The sequence below is a fragment of the Silurus aristotelis genome, assembly GCF_946808225.1.
Source record: "Silurus aristotelis genome assembly, chromosome: 7".
NCBI classification, from domain to species: Eukaryota; Metazoa; Chordata; class Actinopteri; order Siluriformes; family Siluridae; genus Silurus; species Silurus aristotelis.
Window position 1 is genome coordinate 25950502 of NC_139580.1, and position 24021 is coordinate 25974522.

Sequence of the window (24021 nt, forward strand, 5' to 3'; positions counted from 1 at the left end):
CCGTGACAATTTGCGCTTCCCAATTCACGACATTCACAGCTGTATGCTTTAAATGATTAATAATCCCATTTACAATCTGGTGCAGACGAGCAGAGTTTCGTTCCTTGGTTGTGGTTTTTCCACCAACAGGTAGTTTTTTTTAGTGATCTCTTGTTAAAAGTTCCATATAAATCAAATCGAACTGATTTAATGCAAAACTAAGCTTTAATAGAGAGTTTCATTCAATTTAGCTACAAAGGCAGATGTTTGAAACACCTTGATATTTGAAAAATAATACTTTGATCATCTTATAAAGTTCAATAAGGTCGAGATCAATACTCGCGTATTCGTTCATCTTCATTTAAAACCATAACAAACCCCTTAGCTCACATGGTAACACGTCAAAAGCCCACACCATGGAGTTTAGACTAGTAAGACACCAATGCTACCTGCTGTACCGCAGTGCCGTGGAGGGAAAAATGGGGAAATCGTGGCTTTCTGGTGGAAGAGTTAAGCTAAAGATGGTTTTGGACTGTAATTTATATAAACAGTTGACTTCGGGCTGCGATTGCCACAAACAGTTTTGCATTCAAGCGTCTATCAGTAAACAAGTTGATAACATCCAAAATGTTGGAATTGTAATGATTAGACATTCGGTATCACCCAGATGAGAATGGGTTTACCAATGAAGTCTGGTTCCACTCGAGATTTCTTCAAACTTTTTGTCACTGTTACCACTGGCTCGCTCATAAGGAATGAATGTATGTAGGGACTAATATATGACGCTAAATTTATATTTACAATCAATTTCATTCTGTAAAGCTGAGATTTAATCCAACCAATGTGAACTGAACAATGTGTACGAATGTAATTGAATTTAAAGGAATTAAATTTCATTCTGAATAAATTTCATTCTGAAAAGCTGCTTTGAGACAATGTCCAGCACAGTACAAATGGAATGGAATGAAATGGAATTGAACTGAACTGAGTGGAAAAGAACTGATTGAATGCAGAGCTTAGCTTTACTATAGAGTTCATTATTCATACATAGGTTCATGTTATTTCATGGGTTCATGAGTGTTTTAAACTATTTGATATAAAAAAATATATGTATTATGATAATCTTACAAAGCTCAATATGGCCAAGATCAATACAAACTATACATAATACCCAATAATAATAATAATAATAATAATAATCATCATCATCATCAATCATTTATAAAGAAATATATATCAGTGGCTTTAGATCAAACAGATGGCATTTCTAGCTTTCTGAGGTGATCCTGAGCCTCTGTGGTCATATAAATTACAGTGTGGCACGAGATGCGAACATGAGAAAATAATAGCGTTAATAGGAGACGCGGCAATTTGCGTGTCGCCACCCCAGTAGTCCAGCAGACGAGAGAGAGCGAGAGAGCAATAGAGAGAGAGAGAGAGAGAGAGAGCGAGAGAGCAATAGAGAGAGAGAGAGAGAGAGAGAGAGAGAGAGTGTGTGTGTGAGAGATAGATACAGATACAAAAGGAAAGACAGGCAGGCAGACAGAGAGAGAGAGAGAGAGAGAGAGAGAGAGAGAGAGAGAGAGAGAGAGAGAGAGAGAGAGAGAGAGAGAGAGAGAGAGAGTGTGTGTGAGAGATAGATACAGATACAAAAGGAAAGACAGGCAGACAGAGAGAGAGACAGGCAGTGACACAAATAGACAGACAAAGAAAATGGAGAAACAGACAGATACAGAGAGAAAGATTGACAGAGTGACACAAATAGACAGACAAAGCAAGGAAAAGACACAGAAAGAGAGAAAGACAGGCAGACAGAAAGGTGGTGATATAGACAGACAGAGATGGAGAGAGAGAGAGAGAGAGAGACATAGACATACACAAAGAGAAAGATTCACGGACAGAGAAAGAGACAAAAAGACAAGAAAGAGAGAAAAAGAGGTTTATACAAGATCATTAGGGGGCTTCTATTCACATGCAGTGAGAAAACAAACTAAAGGGCACCTGAAATGGATCCAACACCTTTCTAAATGCTGTTCAGCTTCCAGTATCTTCACTGTATTTCAAACAACAAAGCACCAAAGAATGTCCTGCTCCACAGCCAATCAGGAGAGCTTTGGCATTTTGCAGGGCAGGGATTGGCTGCGGCTGGATGACATCGCAAAGAGAACCATCGCCACACATTCCGTGCTCATTCCAACCCCAGGAAAAGACCTGATCTCCTATAACGACAGAGCAAATAACACAAAACACAATCGAAACGTGTAGATCATCTAGAGCATCCAAAAAAGACTCTCAATTTGGAAGAAATCTTAAAGGTTTCTAACATTAAAACGTGAAAAGTTACAGATACTTTCAGGAACCCGTTTTCTTCCACACTCCAAAAAGCTTGTACCGTAATTTCCGGATTTCCGCACCCATATATAAGCCGCACCGCATTTGACAAAGATTTTTATTTTAAACATAAATAAGCCGCACCTGTCTATAAGCCGTATATGTCTACACTGAAACTAATGAACTTTACACAGGCTTTAATGACAGTGTCTGTTACACGGGTGAAATATGTTGTGGCTCCTTTAAAAGCAGAGCGGCATTTTGGGAATAGCCTGCCGCCGTATTTTTCTGCTATTACTGCATGTGTGCAAGACCGAGGAATATGTCCTTATTATTTTCTGATGCTCATTTCTAAGTTTCTTTGACTAACCCGTAACGCTGTTGCCAAGAAAAATAAAAAAGCACGAGTTTTGGAAACCTGTCTGTGCTTATATGATTTCTGTTGCAACTGGAGTTAGCGAGCTCTCCCTTCACCCAGACTCAACGCGTTACAACGGCTTGTATCTAAACAGTAGCCTACCAAGAAAGTCATTGTTCACTGTCTTCCTCCTTCCTTTCACAACTATTTATCTCTGGAGTTTTTCTTTTGGCATCGTCGTGCGTTTAAAAAAAAAGTTTTTTTTCCCCTGATGCCGTGCAGCTCAGAACACAGGTAAGGTGCGTATTTTTCGTTTTTTATTGGTCTAATGTTATGGGGCTCAGTTTTTTGGCTTGAAGTTTGTGAAACCGGGAAAAACCCAGGAAAAATTAATAAACAAGCCGCTTCGTTGTTTAAGCCGCAGGGTTCAAAAGGTGGGAAAAAAGTAGCGGCTTATAGTCCGAAAAATACGGTAGTTACATCAAAACTTATGTAACAGTTGGACTTGATGCACTTACGAACAATTAGGGTATAATGCATTCTATATATTAATGTGTAATATATTGGAATTAGGTAGCTGTTACTGCGTGCTCAGTCCGTACCACAGGTTTTTATTTACTATAAATATACACCAATTTTATTTGTATAACCCTAATTTCATTCTACTCAGAATAAGTGTGTAAACTGGAACGTAAATTGGTTACGCATTAAAGTTCTTTTAATGTGTTGATTGAGTGCAAACTTCAAAGTGATTTTCACGCCTTGCGTATTCTTTTATCTTCGTTCAAATCCATCCAAGTAAAACCTTTAACTCACATAGTAACACGTCAAAAAGTCAGACCCTAGAGTTTAAATTAATAAAAGACCAATGCTACCTGCTTCACAATGATGGCGCTACATCGGTGGAATAGACATTAGGTGTCACCCAGATGAGGATGTGTTCACCATTAAGTCTGTTTCCTCTAAAGGGTTTTTTTTTTTTTTTTTTTTTCCTCAGAACATCTCAGCTCGCTCATAAGGAGGAAAAAAAAAAAGATAATAGGAAGTCATTTATGATGCTACAATTGACATTTACGATCTATTTTATTCTTTAAAGCTGCTCCGGGACAATGTGTGTGTCCCTGTACAGATGAAATGGTATTAATGGAATTGAACTCAAATGAACGGTTTGGAACGGAATTAAAAAGAAACGAATTACGTTAAAGAAAAACGGTTAATTTATCCAAATAAAATGATACTTTCGCACATAAAAAGCCTTAAGTTCTAAACAATTACAACAAATCTACAGCCAGTCATGCAACCTTATATGATCTGTGAACCTGCTATCCAACATGTGCACCACCAAACCCATAGATATTATCCGGGCAATATAAGAAGGAGGTAATTACTAATTCTACTCAGCACTATGAGTAAATGGATGCAAGACCCTTAGCAACAAAACCCACCAGAAACACTATAAGCTGCTTTGGTTCAAATGGAAAAAAAAAAAAAGATTTATTATTTTTTTACATATATGAAAATGGAAATATTTATATAAGTAGAGTAAATGCTTGTGGATACACTCATGTATTTGCTATCTGGTACTTAAATAACTACAACCATCTTCCTGTAATCAAACCTTTAATCCTTAAGCCTACTGGATGTATGGGCTTGGAGTTCATCCAGCTGGTGGGTATGGTCCATCCTACCCAGCATGGAAACACGTGCGGTGGCAACACATGCGGTGGCAACACGTGCCATGGTAACCCTGTTACATAACTCCCTCATTGCCGTGGCAACCTGAAGCGAGCATGTTTTTTTCTCGAGGCGAGACCAGTTTTCTCAGATTTCTTGCTCTTTCTTGTTTACTTTACACGCTTTTGAAATGGCGCATTCCACAACCTGAACTGGGCAACAACCTAGCGTCCAATCAACAAAGCCAGCGGGAAAATGGTCGCTCGTGCCTGTCTGTTCCAGTCTTAAGGAATATAGCATGGTGGTATTAGTAGTTCAATCTGAAATGTATTTGAAAGCTTATTAGGAGAGAAGAAAAATGTCCAATCTTTCTAAACAGAAAGACCAGAACGCAATTAATTCAACAACAGGGCAGTGTGCGGTCATTGAAAGGAAGCCCGCTGCTGTTGCCATGGCAACAAACGTAGCAACATACGGAATAATAAAGCGATCTTGAGAGAAGGAAAAGGTTTTTTTTTTTTTTTCTCTCTAATCCAGGAACATGAGAGATCTTTTACAGGGTAAACAAGTAAAATCAGCCTAAATCCCTGTTTGCTCTGGGGAAAAACTAATTTAGCTCCAAACTGATTTCAGTAAAAAGAAAAGCTACCTTATATTGAATTATCTAAACAGCATATGCAATGCACCAAGCTGCCAGTATTGTAATATTGTGATTTTTTTTTTGACATCCCTAGAGCTTCTTTTGTAATAGCTTCTTGTTCTAGAGATGGCATCCATGTCCACCTGTCACCTTGTCACACGGTCAAGTGTCCACAAAGTTTAGTGTACCTTTTCGTACCTCCATTGCATCACCACTCTCAGTGCAAATGTGTTAATACCAATGATTAAATCAGGCTTCAGTATGTAATTGATAATTATTGTTACACGGTTTTAAAGCACAACTTAATTGCTTGCCAGCACGGACAAGTTCAAAATGTCATTGATGCTTGCAGTGTAAAATTCACTGAATGGATAAAAATGTTCATTTTTTGGGGTAAACAAATTCACATTTAAAAGAAAATATGATAGCATCTAAACATAAGGTTACATATATGCAATGCACCATGCTGCCATCAGCTAAACCATGAGCCTAAGCCTTTCCTACAAAACCCAGTTGTATTAATGAAACAATTACTGGTTTCCCAGATAACAAGATGACAGGAGACATGAGCACCAGCTCCATAACAAGCTGTTTAGTACAAAAGAATCCCATTAAACAGCAACATGGGATGTCCAAAAATCATATCTTCAAATATCATATATTGACACAAGGTACATATGAATGGTAAAATTCACAGATTCGCATCGGCATAAAAGATAATGACGTGATGCATCTATTTAAAAGAGTGCATCGGATACAAGCTGTTTGTGTATCATGAAGTAACGTTTTTAACACATTTGCGTCAGTAAAAAAAAAAATTATCTATATGTAGAAAGTGAAATTTAAGATTATAAATGATTTACTATAACTTTAAATTAGTATTCAATAAAATATGATGCAACGGAAAAATAGAATGTTATGCAATTTAATATGGTACAGATAGTTTGCTTTTATTTGTAAATCATACATTTACTTAACTACCTTTTGACTTTTAACGTCTGGCCCTTTCACAAACAGGCCTTTGTAGTGCAAAAAAAATATATATTAAACAAAACCAGACATTATTTTCCTGTTCTGTCCAAAGGAAGTTACAGCTCTACCTCTGCCATGTTAATCTGTATTCAATGTGACTCTCAGGACACGCCTCTGTCTCCGTAGTGTCGTGACATGCAAATTAACGTGCCGGCGGTGGTGCTTGAGAAACAGTTTAGCGAGGAGAAATCGATCTACATATAAAATAATGGTCACAAATTACTGGTCAGTTTCTAAACAATAAAGTAAAGCGCATCTATTGTTTTTAGCGATGCCAATATTAAAAACGAAACATCGCAATACAAATGCTAACTTGCGCATATACATAAATACATACATATATGTACTTTATTAAACACTAAATTTCCAAAAGTATTGGGTCACCTTGTCATAAGTACAGTATGTGATTTTTGAGCATTGCATTCCACATTTAGTCCCAATTTGCTCGTATGATTCCCTCCACTCTTCTGGGAAGATGTTCCACAAAATTTTGGAGTGCGAATATGGATATTTGTGTTCATCACAAGGGTGTTATAAAAGACAGGTACTGATGTACAGTACAGACCAAAAGTTTGGACACACCTTCTCATTCAAAGAGTTCTCTTTATTTTCATGACTATGAAAATTGTAGATTCACACTGAAGGCATCAAAACTATGAATTAACACATGTGGAATTATATATGGAATTATATACATAACAAAAAAGTGTGAAACAACAGAAAAATGTCATATTCTAGGTTCTTCAAAGTAGCCACCTTTTGCTTTGATTACTGCTTTGCACACTCTTGGCATTCTCTTGATGAGCTTCAAGAGGTAGTCACCTGAAATGGTCTTCCAACAGTCTTGAAGGAGTTCCCCGAGAGATGCTTGGCACTTGTTGGCCCTTTTGCCTTCACTCTGCGGTCCAGCTCACCCCTAAACCATCTCGATTGGGTTTAGGTCCGGTGACTGTGGAGGCCAGGTCATCTGGCGCCGCACCCCATCACTCTCCTTCTTGGTCAAATAGCCCTTGATGCCTTCAGTGTGACTCTACAATTTTCATAGTCTTGAAAATAAAGAAAACCTTTTGGTCTGTACTGTAGGTAAGGAGACCTGGGGTGCAGTCAGCATTTCAATTCATCCCAAAGGTGTTCAGTAGGGATGAGATCAGAGCTCTATAACAGGCCACTCAAGATCCTCCTCTCCAAAGCATGTAAACCAGCATCACCATGCTGGAACAGGTTTGGGTTTCAAAGTTCAAGTGAATGCTAAATGTTATTATAGCGCATCTAAAGACAATCGACAATTGTGTGCCTTCAGATTTGTGGTAACAGTTTGAAAAATAACCACATATACCAGGAAAGGTCAGGTGACCCAATAGTTTTGGAGCTATAGAGTTCATATATATTTATATATGCTAATAAGTCGGTTTGTTAAAGAAAATACGAGCAAAACTGTAGTATGGTATTTAAAAAAAATCTTATTTAACTTTTTGAAAAAAATAAGTAACATTAAACTGTAAGAAAAAAAAAGTGTCCAATCAACCAGCTCTAAAAACGCAAAATACTTGTGTGCTGTGGACACATCAGCATAATAATATGGTACAATATAGAGGTGTATCATCAAAGCTACTTTGGATGTCTTTTTCTGACACATTTATTATATTTTCTCAGAACTATTTTACAATATATTATACTATTATACTACAACTAACCAGAGCACACACTTCCTGCCATTCGTGCTTAGAGACAGGAAGCGAGTCCCAAGAAGTATGATTTACGCCCGATAAGTAAGAGATCTTTTTTAATATATAAAAGAAAGGTGAAAACTCAACCTCAAACTCAACCAGTGGCCGTTTACAGCCGATAGTCCAAATCAGCACTACTCGTTTTGTAATTAATTTGACTTCCTGTGCATCTGTTCGCTCATGTTTAGAGACAAAGGCAACAACAGTGTCCTTCGTCTGACTTTATTTGAAGGCGATAGGAACTGCCTATGCAATTCAAATAAGAAATTTTGATTTATATAAGCTAACCTACTAACGACAATGAGTTGATTTGAAAGATAAGTCAAATCATTAAAAAGAAATACATAAACGAAAGAAACAAACCCAAAAACCATGAGCTCAATTAGGGCATATACCTTCGAATGCCCACATGCAACCAGAGAGCCTGTACATCAAACCCTACATTCACTTTCAGACTTTCTCAAAAGCCTGTTTAAAAGCTCATATTGATTCTGGGACTGGCTACTTATCTATAGCTCTTTATTTATCCCTAAGGTAATGACAGGAAATATAAGTATTGACCTTTTAAAGTCTGACCGAAAGCCAAGGTTAAGGCCGATAGTACGTTATTTTGCTGCATTCAATTATGGGATGGAACTCATAACTCTCATGCCCATCAAAAATTTGAGAACGTTGAGAACTATTTGAGAACTTGGTACGGTATCTGCAACTATACTTTCCTCTGAGTTCTGAGGCTGGCAAGCTTGTAGCATCTATATACACTACATGACAAAAGTATAATTTTCCAGCCATATGTGGTTCTTTCCCAAACTGTTACCACAAAGTTTAAGGCACACAATTGTATATGTTACCCTTCACTTGAACCACCACCTGTGCACAAAGCCATCTCTATGAAGATATGATGTACAAGGGTTGGAGTGGAAGATCTCCTGCACAAGAGCTTTGGTGTCAAACTTATGGAACACCTGTGGGATGCATTGGAACACTGACTCCACAAATCTCCACAATCCCAATCCAAAATCTAGTGGAACACCTTCCCAGAAGAATGGAGGTTATAATTACAGCAAATGGGGACAAAATACGGAATGGGATGTTCAAAAGGCACATGATCACGTGTCCACAAACTTTTGTTCACATAGTAAACGCTTTCATGCCTCCATCACATCATTGCTCTCAGTGCTCACTGCTTTGGCTAATGGCCAATGTTTAATAAGGCTTTAGAAAGTAATTGATAATGAAACAATAAATGTGTTACATGCTTTTAATGCAAAGCGCAGAAACCGTATAATGGAATGCCTCTGTAGAGCATACTGAAATGGTGTAACATGCCAAGCTATGAATTATTCACTTGCCAGCAATGAAAAGTAAAAAAAATAGTATTAATGTTTGCAGTGGAAAAATGGACTAAATGGATAAAAATAATGCACATTTTTTCTAGCTATTTCAGATACGGATCTAGAAATCTGGCTGATGTAAGTCATAGACAGAGATAAAGTAGTGCCATAAAAGTACATTTATTTGTACGGGTTCAAAATAGTTATTAGAGCGAGAGTGCGTGTGTGTGCGTGAGTTTGTGAGTGTGTGAGTAAATGATGTGTGTCTGTGCCGCACGCTTACTAACAATGTAGCTGCTTTTGTAAACTCGTTGTGCTTTTTTATGTATTTTTTGGTTAGATTTTGATTGAGTTTGGACCCGTTTACCAAAATCACCATATTCATCATTATTTTAACATGCTACTTTTATGTTCAGGTTCAATGCACACCTTCCAGCCAATCAGAATTGGGTATTCAAATAGACTGAGCAGCTATTGTGTTAAGAGCCTTGCTTTGCAGCCTAGGAGTGGCAGCTTGGTGTGGCTGAGATTTGAACTCACAACCTTTGGATCCAAAGTGCAATGCTTTGTGTGCAGGACAAATGAAAACACCTAGATGAACATGTGACTCACCTACGATAGCAAGGTTGTGCTCCGAGCCACAGGCGATCTGTATTGAGAGAAAAAATAAATAAAAAAAACTTCACAATAATCACATCAGTAGAATCACAGTAAACCTCATCACCCCAGTGCTGTAAAGGAGTTATGCTCATGCATCGGTGTCCATCTCACTGAAATCTTTGACATTCTAGTTATTTACAGTGAGGAAAATAAGTATTTGCAGCCTTTCCAGCCTTGTGGAGGTGTACAATTTTGTCTCTAGTGTCTTTGGACAGCTCTTTGGTCTTGGCCATGTTAGTAGTTGGATTCTTACTGATTGTATGGGGTGGACAGGTGTCTTTATGCAGCTAACAACCTCAAACAGGTGCATCTAATTTAGGATAATAAATGTAGTGGAGGTGGACATTTTAAAGGCAGACTAACAGGTCTTTGAGGGTCAGAATTCTAGCTGATAGACAGGTGTTCAAATACTTATTTGCAGCTGTATCATACAAATAAATAGTTAAAAAATCATACATTGTGATTTCTGGATTTTTTTTTTTAGATTATGTCTCTCACAGTGGACATGCACCTATGATGACAATTTCAGACCCCTCCATGATTTCTAAGTGGGAGAACTTGCAAAGTAGCAGGGTGTTCAAATACTTATTTTCCTCACTGTATGTACTCAAAATATGCAATTTTTCGAAGAATAGGGACAACAAGCACAAACTCCATACAGACTGGGCAGAAGTTCTGTAAAAGTACAGTCTCTATTTAATAAAAGGAAAACACAGTGTAAATCTACACTTATAAAAATGTAATAAGAAGCGAATCGTCTACCGCTGCTGTAAACTGTTTACGTGCGCCTTGCACTGGGAAGCTATTGCCAGAAAATGTGATGGATTTGCAATACATTATTCGGAGTATGAAGAAAAAAAAAAAAAGAAGCTCTGTCTTAAAACCTGCTTATACTTATTACCATCAGTTACAAAACAGGCTGTCGTTTAGCCAAGCCCACGGCTTAATAAAAAAATGTGTGTGTGAGAAAATAATCCCAGGACATTGAATAGAACATTTAATACAATTGTCAGAACAAGCTGAACTCTGGTTCTGCCAACTTTGTGGAATTCACATTGAGGTTTTTTTGTTTGCAGAATGCACTTTCTCCCTAACCAAGGTTTAAATTCTATTTTATATTTTGTATAAAAGTTAATGAATGATATTTTCCACCCGTGTTTTGCGTTGCCTTTTTAGGTTTGCTGCCCATCCTTTAGCCTTTTGTCTGAGAAAACAAGAATATTTCTTTTCTTTTTTCTATTTTTAATACGCTCCAAGAGGAAAATCTGGACAAAAAAAAAAAACTTGCTGGGATTCGACCTCAAAATTTTTTGATCAAAAGTCTAATGTCATTACCACCGATCTGCCACTCACAATACAAACCTTTCCCAAGGTGTCATACTATATAGTGGGTTGTTATGTGGTGATTATTTGCTTCCAAAATTCTCAAATCTGATGTTAAATGGAGTCTATAGAATTCAAGTTTCAGTAAAACCCAAGTTTATGCCTTGACAAGTAAAATGAATTACTCTAAAAAACAGTATGATGATCTGATATGACCCGAAGAAGCCACTATTTTACTATCCTAACCCTACTCATTCTCCTGCTACCTCACATAAAAAAAGCTGTTACAAGCTAATGATGAAGCGGTAATGAATAAACATCCAGATATAACCCAGATGAGAATAGGCTTCCTATCTGAATCTGGTTCCTCTCGTTCCCTCATTGGGGAACTTTCAGAGACAAACTAATATACAGACAAACAAATATTCTTAATCTACTTACATATATAAAGCTGCTCTGGGATAATGTCGTTCGTTAAAAGTGCAATACAAATACAATTTTACAGAATTGGGTTAAAATTCAGATCCATATGCAGGTCTTGAGGGAATATATATATATATTTAAAAAAGGTATTTGCTTAGGGTATTTCCGTTATTGTAAAATCTTCTTGTATTTTATAAAAAAACTAAACAAAAAACAAACATAAAAAAAAAAAGAATGAAAGTTCACAGAAGTTAAAAAATTGGGACATCCTCTTGTATAGCAGTACACATTTACTGTCCTTTTGAAAAAGAACTCAACAACCAGTCATTAAAGTCTAAATAACGCTTAACAAAAGTGAGTACACCCTAAGTGAACATGTCAAAACTGTCCCCAACGTGTCAATATTTTGTCTAAACACCATTGTTATCTAGCACTGCCTCAATCCTCCTGGACATGGAATTCACCAGTGCTGCACAGGTTGTTGCTGGGATCCTCTTCCACTCCTCCATAATGACATCCAGAGCTGCTGGATGTTAGAAACATCCACCACCCTCCACAGGTGCTCAATTGGGTTTAGGTCTGGAGACATACTTATCCACTCCATCACCTTCACCATCAGCTTCATCACCAAGGCAGTGGTCATCTTGACGATGTGTTTCGGGTCGTTATTATGTTGGAAAACTGCCGTTTGGCCCAGTTTCTGAAAGGAAGGCATCATGTCAGAATGTCACCAGTACCAGCAGCACTCATGCAGCACCAGACCATGATGCTGCCACCACCATGCTTGACTGTAGGCAAGACACAATTTTTTTTGGTACTCCTCACCACACATGCTGGACATCATCTGAGTCAAACAAGTATGTCTTAATCTCATCAGTCCACAGGACATGGTTCCAGTAATTTATGCTCTTAGACAGGTCGTCTTGAGCAAACTGTTTGGGGTTTTTCTTGGGAGCAGCTTCAAAAGAAACTTCTTTCTGGGACGACTGCCATGCAAACCGACTTGTTGCAGTGTGCGGCGTATGGTGTGAGCACTGACAAGCGGACCTTCTGCTCCTGCAGCCTCTAAAGCAATACTGCAATACTCAAGCGTCAGCTCGACCCTTGCAAGGCAACAATTTAATTCTCAAATCCTCAGAGAGACACGAGGTGCCATGTTGAACATCCAGTGGTCAGTATGAGAGAATTGTACTCAAAGCACCAAATTGTAACCTCTCTAATACAAAATACACAAATTTGTATGGTCCTGTCAAGCAGACAAAAACAAACATGATGAATAGGACATGCAGCTTTGCACGGTTACACGCCGTACAGCTTTTGTTACCAGCTATTTTGACAATAATGGCTGTATGTTGAGTTATTATATTAAGAGTAAAAGTGAAAATGCTCATCAATTTAAAATCTTGAAACCATTTAATCAGATTGCTACATTTACTCAAAGTATGAAAATAAAACTTCGAAAAAAACCAAGAAAAAAGTTGACTAATTTCCTCAACAACAAAAAATGAACACACTTATGAACCAAGGCATGCAAACAAACATCAAGTAAAGCTAACTCATGAAAATAAAAGCTCTGATACCAGACAAACAAACATGCTAACAGCTAGATCTTATAGTATTCATCTAAATGAACACAATAGGTGCATGTTGTTGTTTTTTTTGTTGTTGTTGAGAAAATGATTTAAAGTTAAGCACTTATGTGAGTGAAATCTGGCCAGGAATAACATCGCTGTATGATTCTAGGTCTTCTCTCAGCAGGCCATCCCTGAAGAATGCAGCTACCTGTTTATTAATAGATTTAAAAAGTAGCTCATTTGGGTTAAGGCCAGTATTTGTAGGTTATGGTTTGGTGTACTGTATGTGAGGCAGCCAAAAAACTGAACGCATTTTAAAGTCTGTTTACCTTCTGAAAATTAAAAGGAGGGATTTAAAGATGTTTTGACTGCAGCATGGAGAATATTTTGACTGCTGGGGTTCACAAACTTATATGGCAAATAAAAACAATTTTCTGTGAACCCCAGGCCATGACAACTGTATGATTTAAATTAGAATTGGAACATATGTACGTGTAAAATGAGTGACAATTTCTAACCTCAAAATCAACTGGAATCCTGACTAGAGAAAGGATTAGTGACCATATTCCTCTTATTTGTGGAAACCTGACCATAAGATTTGCTTTTTAAACATCCCATTACACACTGATTCCACATTTGCTGTTATAATACCCTCCACTCTTCTAGGAAGGTGTTCCACTACATTTTGGAGTGTTATTATGGAGATTTGTGCTCATTCAGTCACAAGGGTTTTAGTAAAGTCAGGTACTGATGTAGGTGATGTGAGGAGCCATGGGGTGCAGTCAGAGCTACAATTCATCCTAAGGTGTTCAATAGAGTTGAGACCAGCGCACTATAGCAGGCCACTCTAGATCTTTCACTCCAATCCATGTAAAGAATATCTTCATGGAGCTGGTTGTGTGCAATGTCTTGCTGGGACAGATTTGGGTCTCTTGTTAAAGTAAAGGGAAAATTGAATGCTACCACATTCATTAGTTTGTGCCTCTAATTTTGTGGTAACAGTTTGGGGAAGAAGCATGATATGGAAAATCGAGGGGGTTTAGGATGCGTTTCCTTTTGCAATGTATTGAATCCGCCTGTTATTTAACTGTTCATGTCTTAATTTTTCTTCAAAAATTCATAAATAAATGCATGTCCTTCTAGTCATTTGCTTAAAACCTCCAGAAACAAAAGCACCTGCCAAATGAATTCACATAAAACACAGAACTGATCCAAACGGATGCAGTAAATTTGCTTTGGATGCCCTTCCAGGAGAGTTATAGATGCAGCTTTACATAAAGCCAAAGGCAAGGACTTTCAGACCGAACGCATTAAGGACAGAAACTGTGTGTTCGAGCACTGTGCTCCCTCACATGACTGTACATGCATCCCCAGGGCCAATGGTGTACTCCTCTGTTCCTTTGCCTCTCGCTTTCATTAAAGATAGAACACTTTTGCAGCACGTTACAGCACGCTCTGCCCTTCCCTGTCGGTTGTCTCAATGGCACACAGCGTACAAGTGAATACCACAACAACAACTACAGGGACAATGTGGAATCAGCAGCTTCGGAAGATTAAATAGGATAAGTGATAAAAGCAGACACTTAAAAAAAAAAAGAAAGAAAGAAAGAAAAAAAAGATGTAGCAGAAAAAATCTAGTCATTTCGGGACAGCTGTTTAAAACCCTGAGCGTAAATACTGAACTACAGCGACAGGATATGGACAGATCCAACTTTAAACTCTCACCAGGGAATAAATATGCAGCATGGCACATGTCATGTCAGGCTTTAACTCACATTGTCTTACTTTTCCCAAAACACAGACACACACACACACACACACACACACACACACACACACACACACACACACACACACACACACACACTTATTGAAATGGACAGTGTAATATGTCTCTGATTATACACCTTTAATCCACTGTTATTTCAAGACATGAGATTTAAACTTTTCCACTGAAAATTGGTTTACTTTCTCTCTCTCACACACACACACACACACACACACACACAAATACTGCATCTCCAAGGTTAGTGGTGACCTTGAATGCCTGTGAATGCTCTGTCTCTAGGCAGGATGCAAGAAACAATAAAAAAATAGTCACAGTGACGTCTCCACCTGCTGGCTCTGATTGCACACTACATCTCACAACGATATATGGACAAAAGTATTGGGACACCAGACATTTTCAGCTATATGTGGTTCTTCCCCAGACTGTTACCCTCTGTTCACAAAGCCATCTCCATGAAAATATGGTTTACATGAGTTGGATTGGAGAGCTTGAGTGCAAACTTTACTAATGCCCTTGTGGCAGAATGAGCACAAATCTCCATAAGCACACTTCAAAATCTAATGAAGCATCCTCCCAGAAGAGTGGAGAATTTGGCATTCAACCAGAAAACAAAAAAACGTGAGAAACTCATACCTGAGTGGCGCCATGAAGAGTCCGAACCTCAGAAGGAAGACTTGATTCTGAACTGTCAGTGGTTGTCAATTGTCTCCCAAGCTGTCCATAACTGGCTCTTCCCCATGTAAGTACTCTCTTAGCATCTAGAAGTTCAATCAAATGCTCACAATATAAGCCTTTTCATTGGTTTGACTACAAACTTATATAAGAGCTTTATTCCTGTGGCTCTGAAGCATTGAGTTGATCATAGATGGCATTCAACAAAATCGGCGATCCTTTTTTTTAACCATTTGAACCAAGAGAAAAGCATTAGGCTTTAAACAAAAACAAAAAAAATAAAAATAAAATACAGGTAGACTTACGAACGCTTTTCCGGTCCCTATCTATTTCGTGAATCGATTATTCTTACTGATTGTATGGGGTGGACAGGTGTCTTTATGCAGCTAACGACCTCAAACAGGTGCATCTAATTTGGGATAATAAATGTAGTGGAGGTGGACATTTTAAAGGCAGACTAACAGGTCTTTGAGGGTCAGAATTCTAGCTGATAGACAGGTGTTCAAATACTTATTTGCAGCTGTATCATACAAATAAATAGTTTAAAAATCATACATTGTGATTTCTGGATTTTTTTTTTTTAGATTATGTCTCTCACAGTGGACATGCACCTACGATGACAATTTCAGACCCCGCCATGATTTCTAAGTGGGAGAACTTGCAAAATAGCAGGGTGTTCAAATACTTATTTTCCTCACCGTATCTCCAAAAATTCGTAGGTCGGGGGGCTGACTGTACATGCGAAAACCAAGCTAACACCATTTCTACTATAAATGTAGATGGTGGTAGCGGCATGCTCAGCGGTTGCTATTCAAAAGGACGATCCAGAAAACTTGTTTCCGGATAAAAAGGGCCGAACACAAGCAAATTCTTGAGAAGAAACCATTCCGGTCAACCAGACGTCTGTGTTTCGAGGGAGAAAAACGTATGTTTCTGATCTGATGGTGGGGCAAATATGGAGGGCAAAATGACAAAAACAATGACTCCATATCATTTGTGATTATTAGGGAAAGATTACCTAAGCTCAAGGCAACATCTATATGTAAGACAACACAAAGCAATTAAGTGGTATCCAAATTAAATATACACCTTTTAGCAAGTTTGTACAGATAGAAATATCCTAATCATTTTTATCCTGTAAAATGAATTACATCATGATCCAAATAAAAAATACACTGTGTGTGTATGTTTAATCATTTTACTACTCGTACCTGTCTGGGCAATTAGATGAGTCCAGCCACTGTGTAGAGCTAAAACTTTTTCTCCATTTAACAGTGATTGGTCTAAGGCTATAGGAAGAGGTAGGAAGGTTTCTTTTCTACACAGCTGGCCGTGTTTATTGCTGCCCCACAGGAACACCTGACCAGACACTAGACAAAACAATGACATCCAAATTACTTTTATATTCAAACTTTAGGAGTATATTCTGCTCAAACAACAATAGGTTAGCTAGAGAATGCTACTGCTGGTTATACTAATGCTGTAATGAGACTAGCAGTCTGTGTGAACTTAGTAGTCTTGGGACCTGTACATGCTCAAGCTTGTAGACAAAACATTTTGAACAGATGTTTTTTCTGATGTCTTCAAAGCCTGGTTTAAAGTCAAAAGAGCATTTAATCTGGAATAAGCTCACCTGTTAAACAAGCACAATGTGCAGAACCTGCAGTCACATGCTTGGCAGATACCTGGTCCAGCCCTAAATGTGAAGAATCATGCGTTAGGCTACATCTCAATCAGCTCCCGTAGTTGAGCAGTCAGGGCAGTGATCAGGGATTCAGTCATTTTGAGTCTGTCTCAAACCCAAAAACCTTTTAAAGACTGCACTGGAACATTTGGCGCCTAAAAGTATTCCCCACAATGCGCCGCAAAAACCAGAAAGAAATCATCAATGTTCTCTATGGTACTTACCAGAAATGAGGCCATAATTCCTGAAGGCTCTCAGCCTGTACTCAGCCTGAACTCCAACTTTGTCTCTGAGTAGCTTGATGTCATTGTTGTAGCTCTCAAACGTTTTATATATGGTTTTTGATCGTGTCAAATAACAAAATAAAATCAAGCCTTGAATCACTGTGACAGAATTTATATGACTGATAAAACATAGAATATTTTAGTTCTTTGGGGTTTTGCAGTGAAAATTTTCTAATTGAAATTTCCTCATTTACTTCTTCCTGTTGCTGATAAATGCCAGTGGTGATGTTTTACAAGTTACCATTGATATAAATAGCAATACATTATGCACACTTGAGGTGATAAACATGTGTCTTGTAAAATCTGCAAAATGTTAATAAATAAAAAATAGCATGTTGTTTAATATTCAGAACGGCCCTGAACATGCTGTGAGGTTTTCTCAAAAAGTTTTGTTTACAAGAAAGTACTTTATTTATCTACGTTCACACACTATCACCTTCGAAATAGCAAACAGCAATACAGCGCCCCCAGAGTTCCTGCCACTTTTGCAATGTGTCCTGGAAGCACCTTCTGCGATTTGCGCTGGATCTCCGCAATGGTGTCAAAACTGCAACCTTTGAGCTGCATCTTCATCTTCGAGAAGAGGGCGAAGTCCACAGGAGAAAGATCGTTCTCTGACGATCATCATAAACAAATTGCCAAATGGTTGCGACATTTTTGGGGTTTGAGCTCGTTGAAGGTTTTCCTGATCTCTCGCCGTCTTCCAGTGAAGTTCCTCCGCTCTTGAAGCATACGTGCCACGCGAAACACCTCGTACGACTCGCTGCAGCATCGCCGAATGTAAAACGTATGTCATATCAAACGTCTCTGTGGCAGATTTGCTTAGTTTTACTCACTTAGTTTTTTCAGCATTTACTGCATATCTGACAGCTTTTTCCAGTTCTCAACAGCACCAATATGATTCTCTAATCAATTCTTCTGGCAACTGACGGACTCGCACACCTTATTATGTAAGGTGTACACATTCACCGATTCTCAACAGGCAACACGATACATCGGAAGAATGTGATTGCAAGGTCGATCGCGCCTGCGCGAATCTGCCGGTTTGGCTCGTCAACATATACTGATTCATGCCTTTTAACGTGTTTATAAAGTCCACCATAGATCTTACCTGTAACCAGGCAGGGCTCCTTGGAGCTGAAGTGGCCAGGGATAGGCTGAGGACTCAGTGCTCTCTTCGCTTGACCTAACAGACCAGTACCCCACTGATACACTCCCCCTGAACCTTCACACGAACAAACCAACACATGGAACGTGGAGAGTGAATAGAGGAAGGGAGACACGGAAAAAAGAAAACGTGAAGCTTATCGTACATGTACCTGTTACAGCGAGCGTGTGTCTAAGCCCTGCCGCTACACTGATGACAGGTTCCTTTAAAGACTAACAACAAAAGGAGGAAAGACAAAAAAACTAATTATTTGATTGGAAGAACAAACTCTATGTCAAGTTTTGGTGCAATACATAACTAGAGAAAAAACACACGTTCTTACCGTGAGTAGAAGAGGCTCCGGCGTGTGTTGTGTCTCCACGGAGACTCCCAGTTGACCAAAAGAGTTGGAGCCACACGCCAAGACGTGTCCGTCATCTACTAGATAAAGCGCAAGTGTGACGATGAAATTCAATTTTAGGATTTTGGTCATTGTTAGTAGAGATGTATATAGAGCTTCATACTTTTCTGAAATCCTGCATTGTATCGGCTCAAAGGATATTTTCCAGACTGAATTACAGACATGGGTTATTTCTTGTGTTACAAGCAGCAGCATCTAGTATTCATTGATACTCAGCCCTGTTATTGATACTGTATACAAAAATGGAGAAAGTGGTATTGATGAATCCCTAGAGGTAAGGATTATACTCTACTATACACATTTACAATATTTGGCAGACACCCTTATCCAGACCAGCTTACAATCATCTCCAACTGAGCAGTTGAGGGTTAAGCGCCTTGCTCGAGGGCCTAACAGTGTAATCCTTATAGTGCTGGGATTTGCATTCATGACCTTCTGATGAGTTACCATTGATAAAAAATTGCAATAAATAACCCAAACTTGAAATAATAATAAATGTACATACACCATATGCCGAATCTGTAAAATGTTAATCATTTAAAATTGCGTGTTGTATTATATGAAGTGCCCTGAATCCGCAATTTCACATAGCAGATTCTTATATATGATCCATAATACACGAATCCTTGAGTTCCTTCTCCAGGAACTGCACACTATTAGGATTTCCAGCACCTACTGCATATCTGACAGATTTTGCAGTTCACAGCAGCAACTATATGATTCTGTGATCAATTTGTTTTAGACTCAGGACAACCGAGAGACTCGCACACAACTACTATGTGCGACCGTTCGTCGACTCTCAAGAAGGTAACACAATGCATTAACAGCACAACTTGAAAAGGTTCGAATCTGCAATTTGTTATTAGGTTATTTAAAAATGTAAGCAGTTTCACTTAGTATGGCCCATCAGAAACTACATCAGATATGTCCTAGAAGTCCAAATAATAATAGTTCACAGAATAAAACCATTTATGTATAATAGACATGATAATATCAGCTGTGTGGTCAGGAACTGCTTGCTGCCAGTGGCAATCAAAAATACATTGGGTCAAATAAGTATTTGACACACTGTTGACTTTTCAAGTGTTCCCACCTACAAAGAATGGAGCAATCTTGGTACACCTCAACTGTGAGAGACAGAACCTTAAAAAATATCCAGAAAATCACATTTTATATTTTTTAAATAATTAATTTCCATTTTATTGCATGAAATAAGTATTTAATCACCTACCAACCAGCAAGAATTCTGTCTCTCACAGACCTGTTAGATCCTCCACTCATTACCTGTATAAGAGACACTCAGTCATTCAGACTCCAACCTCTCCACTATGGGCAAGACCAAAGAGCTGTCTAGGGACACTATGGACAGAATTGTAGACCTGCACAAGGCTGGGATGGGCTACAGGATAATAGGCAAACTAGCCTTGTGGAGTATCAATGATCCTGAGAAAGGTGAGGGATCAGCCTAGAACTACATGGAAGGACCTGGTCAATGACCTGAAGAGAACTGGGACCACAGTCTAAAACAGTTACCATTAGTAACACACTACACTCTCATAGATTAAAATCCTGCAGCGTGCACAAGGTACCCCTGCTCAAGTTAGCACATGTCCAGGCCAGTGTGAAGTTTGCCAGAGGAGGCATGGGAGAAGGTCATATGGTCAGATGAGACCAAAATATAACTTTTTGGTATAAACTCCACTCGCCGTGTTGAAGGATGAGTACAATCCCAAGAACACCATCCAAACCGTGAAGCATAGGGGTGGAAACATCATGCTTTGGGGGTGCTTTTCTGCAAAGAGGACAGGACGACTGCAACGTATTGAGGGGAGGATGGATGGGGCCATGTATCACAAGATTTTGGGCAACAACCTCCTTCCCTCATTGCATTGCAGATGGGTCATGGCTGGGTCTTCTAGCATGACAATGACCCCAAACACACAGCTCCGTAAGAAGCATGTCCAGGTCCTGGAGTAGCCTAGCCAGTCTCCAAACCTGAACCCAATGGAAAATCTATGGAGGGAGCTGAAACTACATGTTGACCAGCGACAGCCCCAAAACCTGAAAGATCTGGAGAAGACCTTTATGGAGGAGTGGGTCAAAATCCCTGCTGCAGTGTGTGCAAACCTGGTCAAGAACTACAGGAAATGTCTGATCTTAGTAATTGTAAACAAAGGTTTCTGCACTAAATAGTAAGTTTTATTTTACTATTGTATCAAATATTTATTTCATGCAATAAAATGGAAATAAATTATTTGAAAATCATACAATGTGATTTATTTATTTTTTCCAGATTCTGTCTCTCACAGTTTGAGGTGTACCTACGATGAAAATCACAGATCTCTCCGTTCTTTGTAAGTGGGAACACTTAAAAAATCGGCAGTGTATCAAATTAGATTTTTGCTCACATGACCCACATTTTGCACGATACAAGAACAGGGAACATTACCATTATTTTTAAAGTGTGAGTATTTAATCTTTAAAGGTGACATTTCCTTTTTTTTTTTCTTTTTTCTGTCCACATTGTTTGGTTTCATCCCTACATTTATAGATCAGTGAATATTTATTATTTCAAAACAAAAATGTATACATTGGCCTATCTTACATTTTATAATGGAGGGGGAAAAAAGCTCTTTTGGTATATTGTTAGGGGATAACTCATAGTAATGTACTTAAGTGTTGAACTGCAGAGCTTCAACACAAAATGCATGAAGTTTGACACGTCTGGTAATAAAATAAACCGGTAAACTTTGTATAAGTGTAATATTAGATTGTTATATAGTATCAGTTTTTGAAGTCTTCAACATCACCTGTTAGAATGATGGTAAAGTCCCAGCCACATGACACTTGCTGAACAGTCCTGAGGCCAGGCAACTGGCAAAGCTGAAAGGTCATGACCTCTGATACGTGGCCAAGTCCGAGTTGGCCTTTGTGATTCTGTCCACATACCAGCAACTCACCAGATTCTGCAGTAAAGACAAAAAATATTTTGTCATTTTTGCACCAAGATCCCTGAGACAGGGATAGAGATCCACTCGAATCCATAACAACTAGACTGAGCTGGGGCTTTATAGACAAGTAAGAAATGGAGCAACATTCTGAGTAAACTTTAAGTTTTCTTGTATTTCTAGCTATAACAACACTTGCTGATTATAATGTATATGCTAAACAACACATATGAAAAACAGGAAAACACGATATGACAACATTTAAGCTTATTTGGTTTGAATGCATTTCAAGAATATATTGGCGTATTTATTTTTAAATCTGGAAATGTATCATGTATATCAGGATCATTATTTCTGCATTAAATAAAAAATTTAATAAAAAATGTTTTCCACAAAAAAATGTCACTCACCGGTGATAAGTGCCGAATGTCCACCTCCACCTGTGATGGCCCGTAATGTTCTTGCTTCCTGTCTATACTCTGCACACTGTGGCTTCACTTGATCTTCAGCATTCTTTAGTCCCAGCTGACCAAAACTGTTAGCACCCTAACAGAGGTCACAAGACCAACAGAAGAAACTGACATAAGACAAATCTAAGTATAGGATTTTAAAAGCCCAGTGTGTATTTATATATAGAGTAAAAACTTTGGACACACTTTCTCATTCAGTGGTTTTTCCTTATTTGCAACATTGTTCAATAATACTGAGACATCCAAACCATGAGAACAACCCGGAGTATATTTTATATTTTAGAATGCCAATAGCAGCTACATGTAGCTTTGATTACAGCTTGGCAAACTCATGTGCCTTGTCAAAAGTTCATTTCTTGCCTTCTTATTGTGCTTTAGACAATCAGGTGATGGGGTGTCCAAACTTTTGACTGGTATTGGGTGTGTATCTGTATATATTTAACTGTGTGTGTGTGTGTGTGTGTATGTATGTCTGTAATAGTGTGCCCAGAGCTTCATAACAAGCATATCACAAGTATCCCTGACGTGCACATGACCAAAAGAAGACCATTGGAAAAAAAGAAGACGATCCTCTTGTTCTACATCTTACACTCTTATTGGAACAGGGTAAACATGAGCACGAAAGACTTTTAGAAAGTAAAACAGCGTTTTAGTTATTAGTTAATACCCTTCAAATCCCAATGTTCGTCGTTTTATCTGTAAAGTGATCAGTAGGGGGTCTAAAACTTACCCACGTGTACAATGTATACATGTTATCGTGGACGTTTCCATTTGTTTGGGTGGACGCATGTTGATGACGTCACGCGAAGGAAGGTGTTTTTTTTTTTTCCAGATTTGTCACGTGTTTATGTGCTTTTGTGTGTGTGTGTGTGTGTGTGTGTGTGTGTGTGTCTTGGGGCTGATGAGTGACAACATAAGATAGCTTTAAATGTCAAAATGGTTTGAAATACTAAATAAATGTGCTTATATTACTTTTTTGTAATGATGTAATGCCTGTTTGTGCTGTATTCTTGAGATTCACACACACACACACACACACACACACACACACACACACACACACACACACACACACACACACACACACACAGTGGCATTGTTACAAAAATAAGGAATTTTATTTTTAATAACCTCTTCCACAACCAAACATATCACATTCATCTAGCAGTTTAAACCTGTACTGGATTCCACGAGGGCTGTTTTACACAAGTTATTTGGAAGCTATAAGCATTCTTTACAGTCACTTGTACAAAATGACCATTGACATATTTGCACAAATCATTTTCATTCTAAATGCCCAGGATCCCTGATTGCAAGATAAAAGGTCTATAGACATAATAATGTAGTATATAATCAGAAAATTCAGTTAGGTTCGCAAAAACAAAACACGTGACATGTGACATGTGCAAAAGAAAAAAAACGATATCAAGGTACCAGAAATATAGTAAACCCTGAAAAGAATTGAAGAGAAAATCAATACACAGAGGTGCTTTTCAATGCGGTGAGTTGAATAGCTTATTTTTAACAAAAGCTGAAATCACAAAGACACTG

At 38.3% G+C, this 24021-nt stretch overlaps 1 protein-coding gene across 1 annotated transcript; it reads right to left on the reverse strand.

Annotated features, from left to right (window-relative positions):
* Positions 1 to 982: 982 nt before the first annotated feature.
* sergef (secretion regulating guanine nucleotide exchange factor) lies at positions 983 to 23297 on the reverse strand. Its single transcript, XM_083546459.1, has 11 exons — positions 23201 to 23297; positions 22411 to 22546; positions 21863 to 22018; positions 18975 to 19069; positions 18804 to 18864; positions 18596 to 18709; positions 17150 to 17212; positions 16728 to 16886; positions 15478 to 15602; positions 9688 to 9724; positions 983 to 2198 (listed from the first exon to the last, which is right to left on the reverse strand). The coding sequence occupies exons 1-11, from the start codon at positions 23219 to 23221 to the stop codon at positions 2014 to 2016; spliced, it is 1152 nt and encodes a 383-aa protein (XP_083402585.1). The 5' UTR covers positions 23222 to 23297; the 3' UTR covers positions 983 to 2013.
* Positions 23298 to 24021: the final 724 nt, after the last annotated feature.

Excerpts from the sequence above, each read along its gene's own strand:
- sergef (XM_083546459.1), bottom strand. The coding sequence starts at position 23,221 with ATGTATACATTGTACACGTGG. Across the intron at positions 18,865-18,974 it reads CGGAGCCTCTTCTACTCACG|TCTTTAAAGGAACCTGTCAT; the intron begins GTAAGAACGTGT and ends TTTTGTTGTTAG. Across the intron at positions 17,213-18,595 it reads GGAGCCCTGCCTGGTTACAG|GGCTGGACCAGGTATCTGCC; the intron begins GTAAGATCTATG and ends CTTCACATTTAG.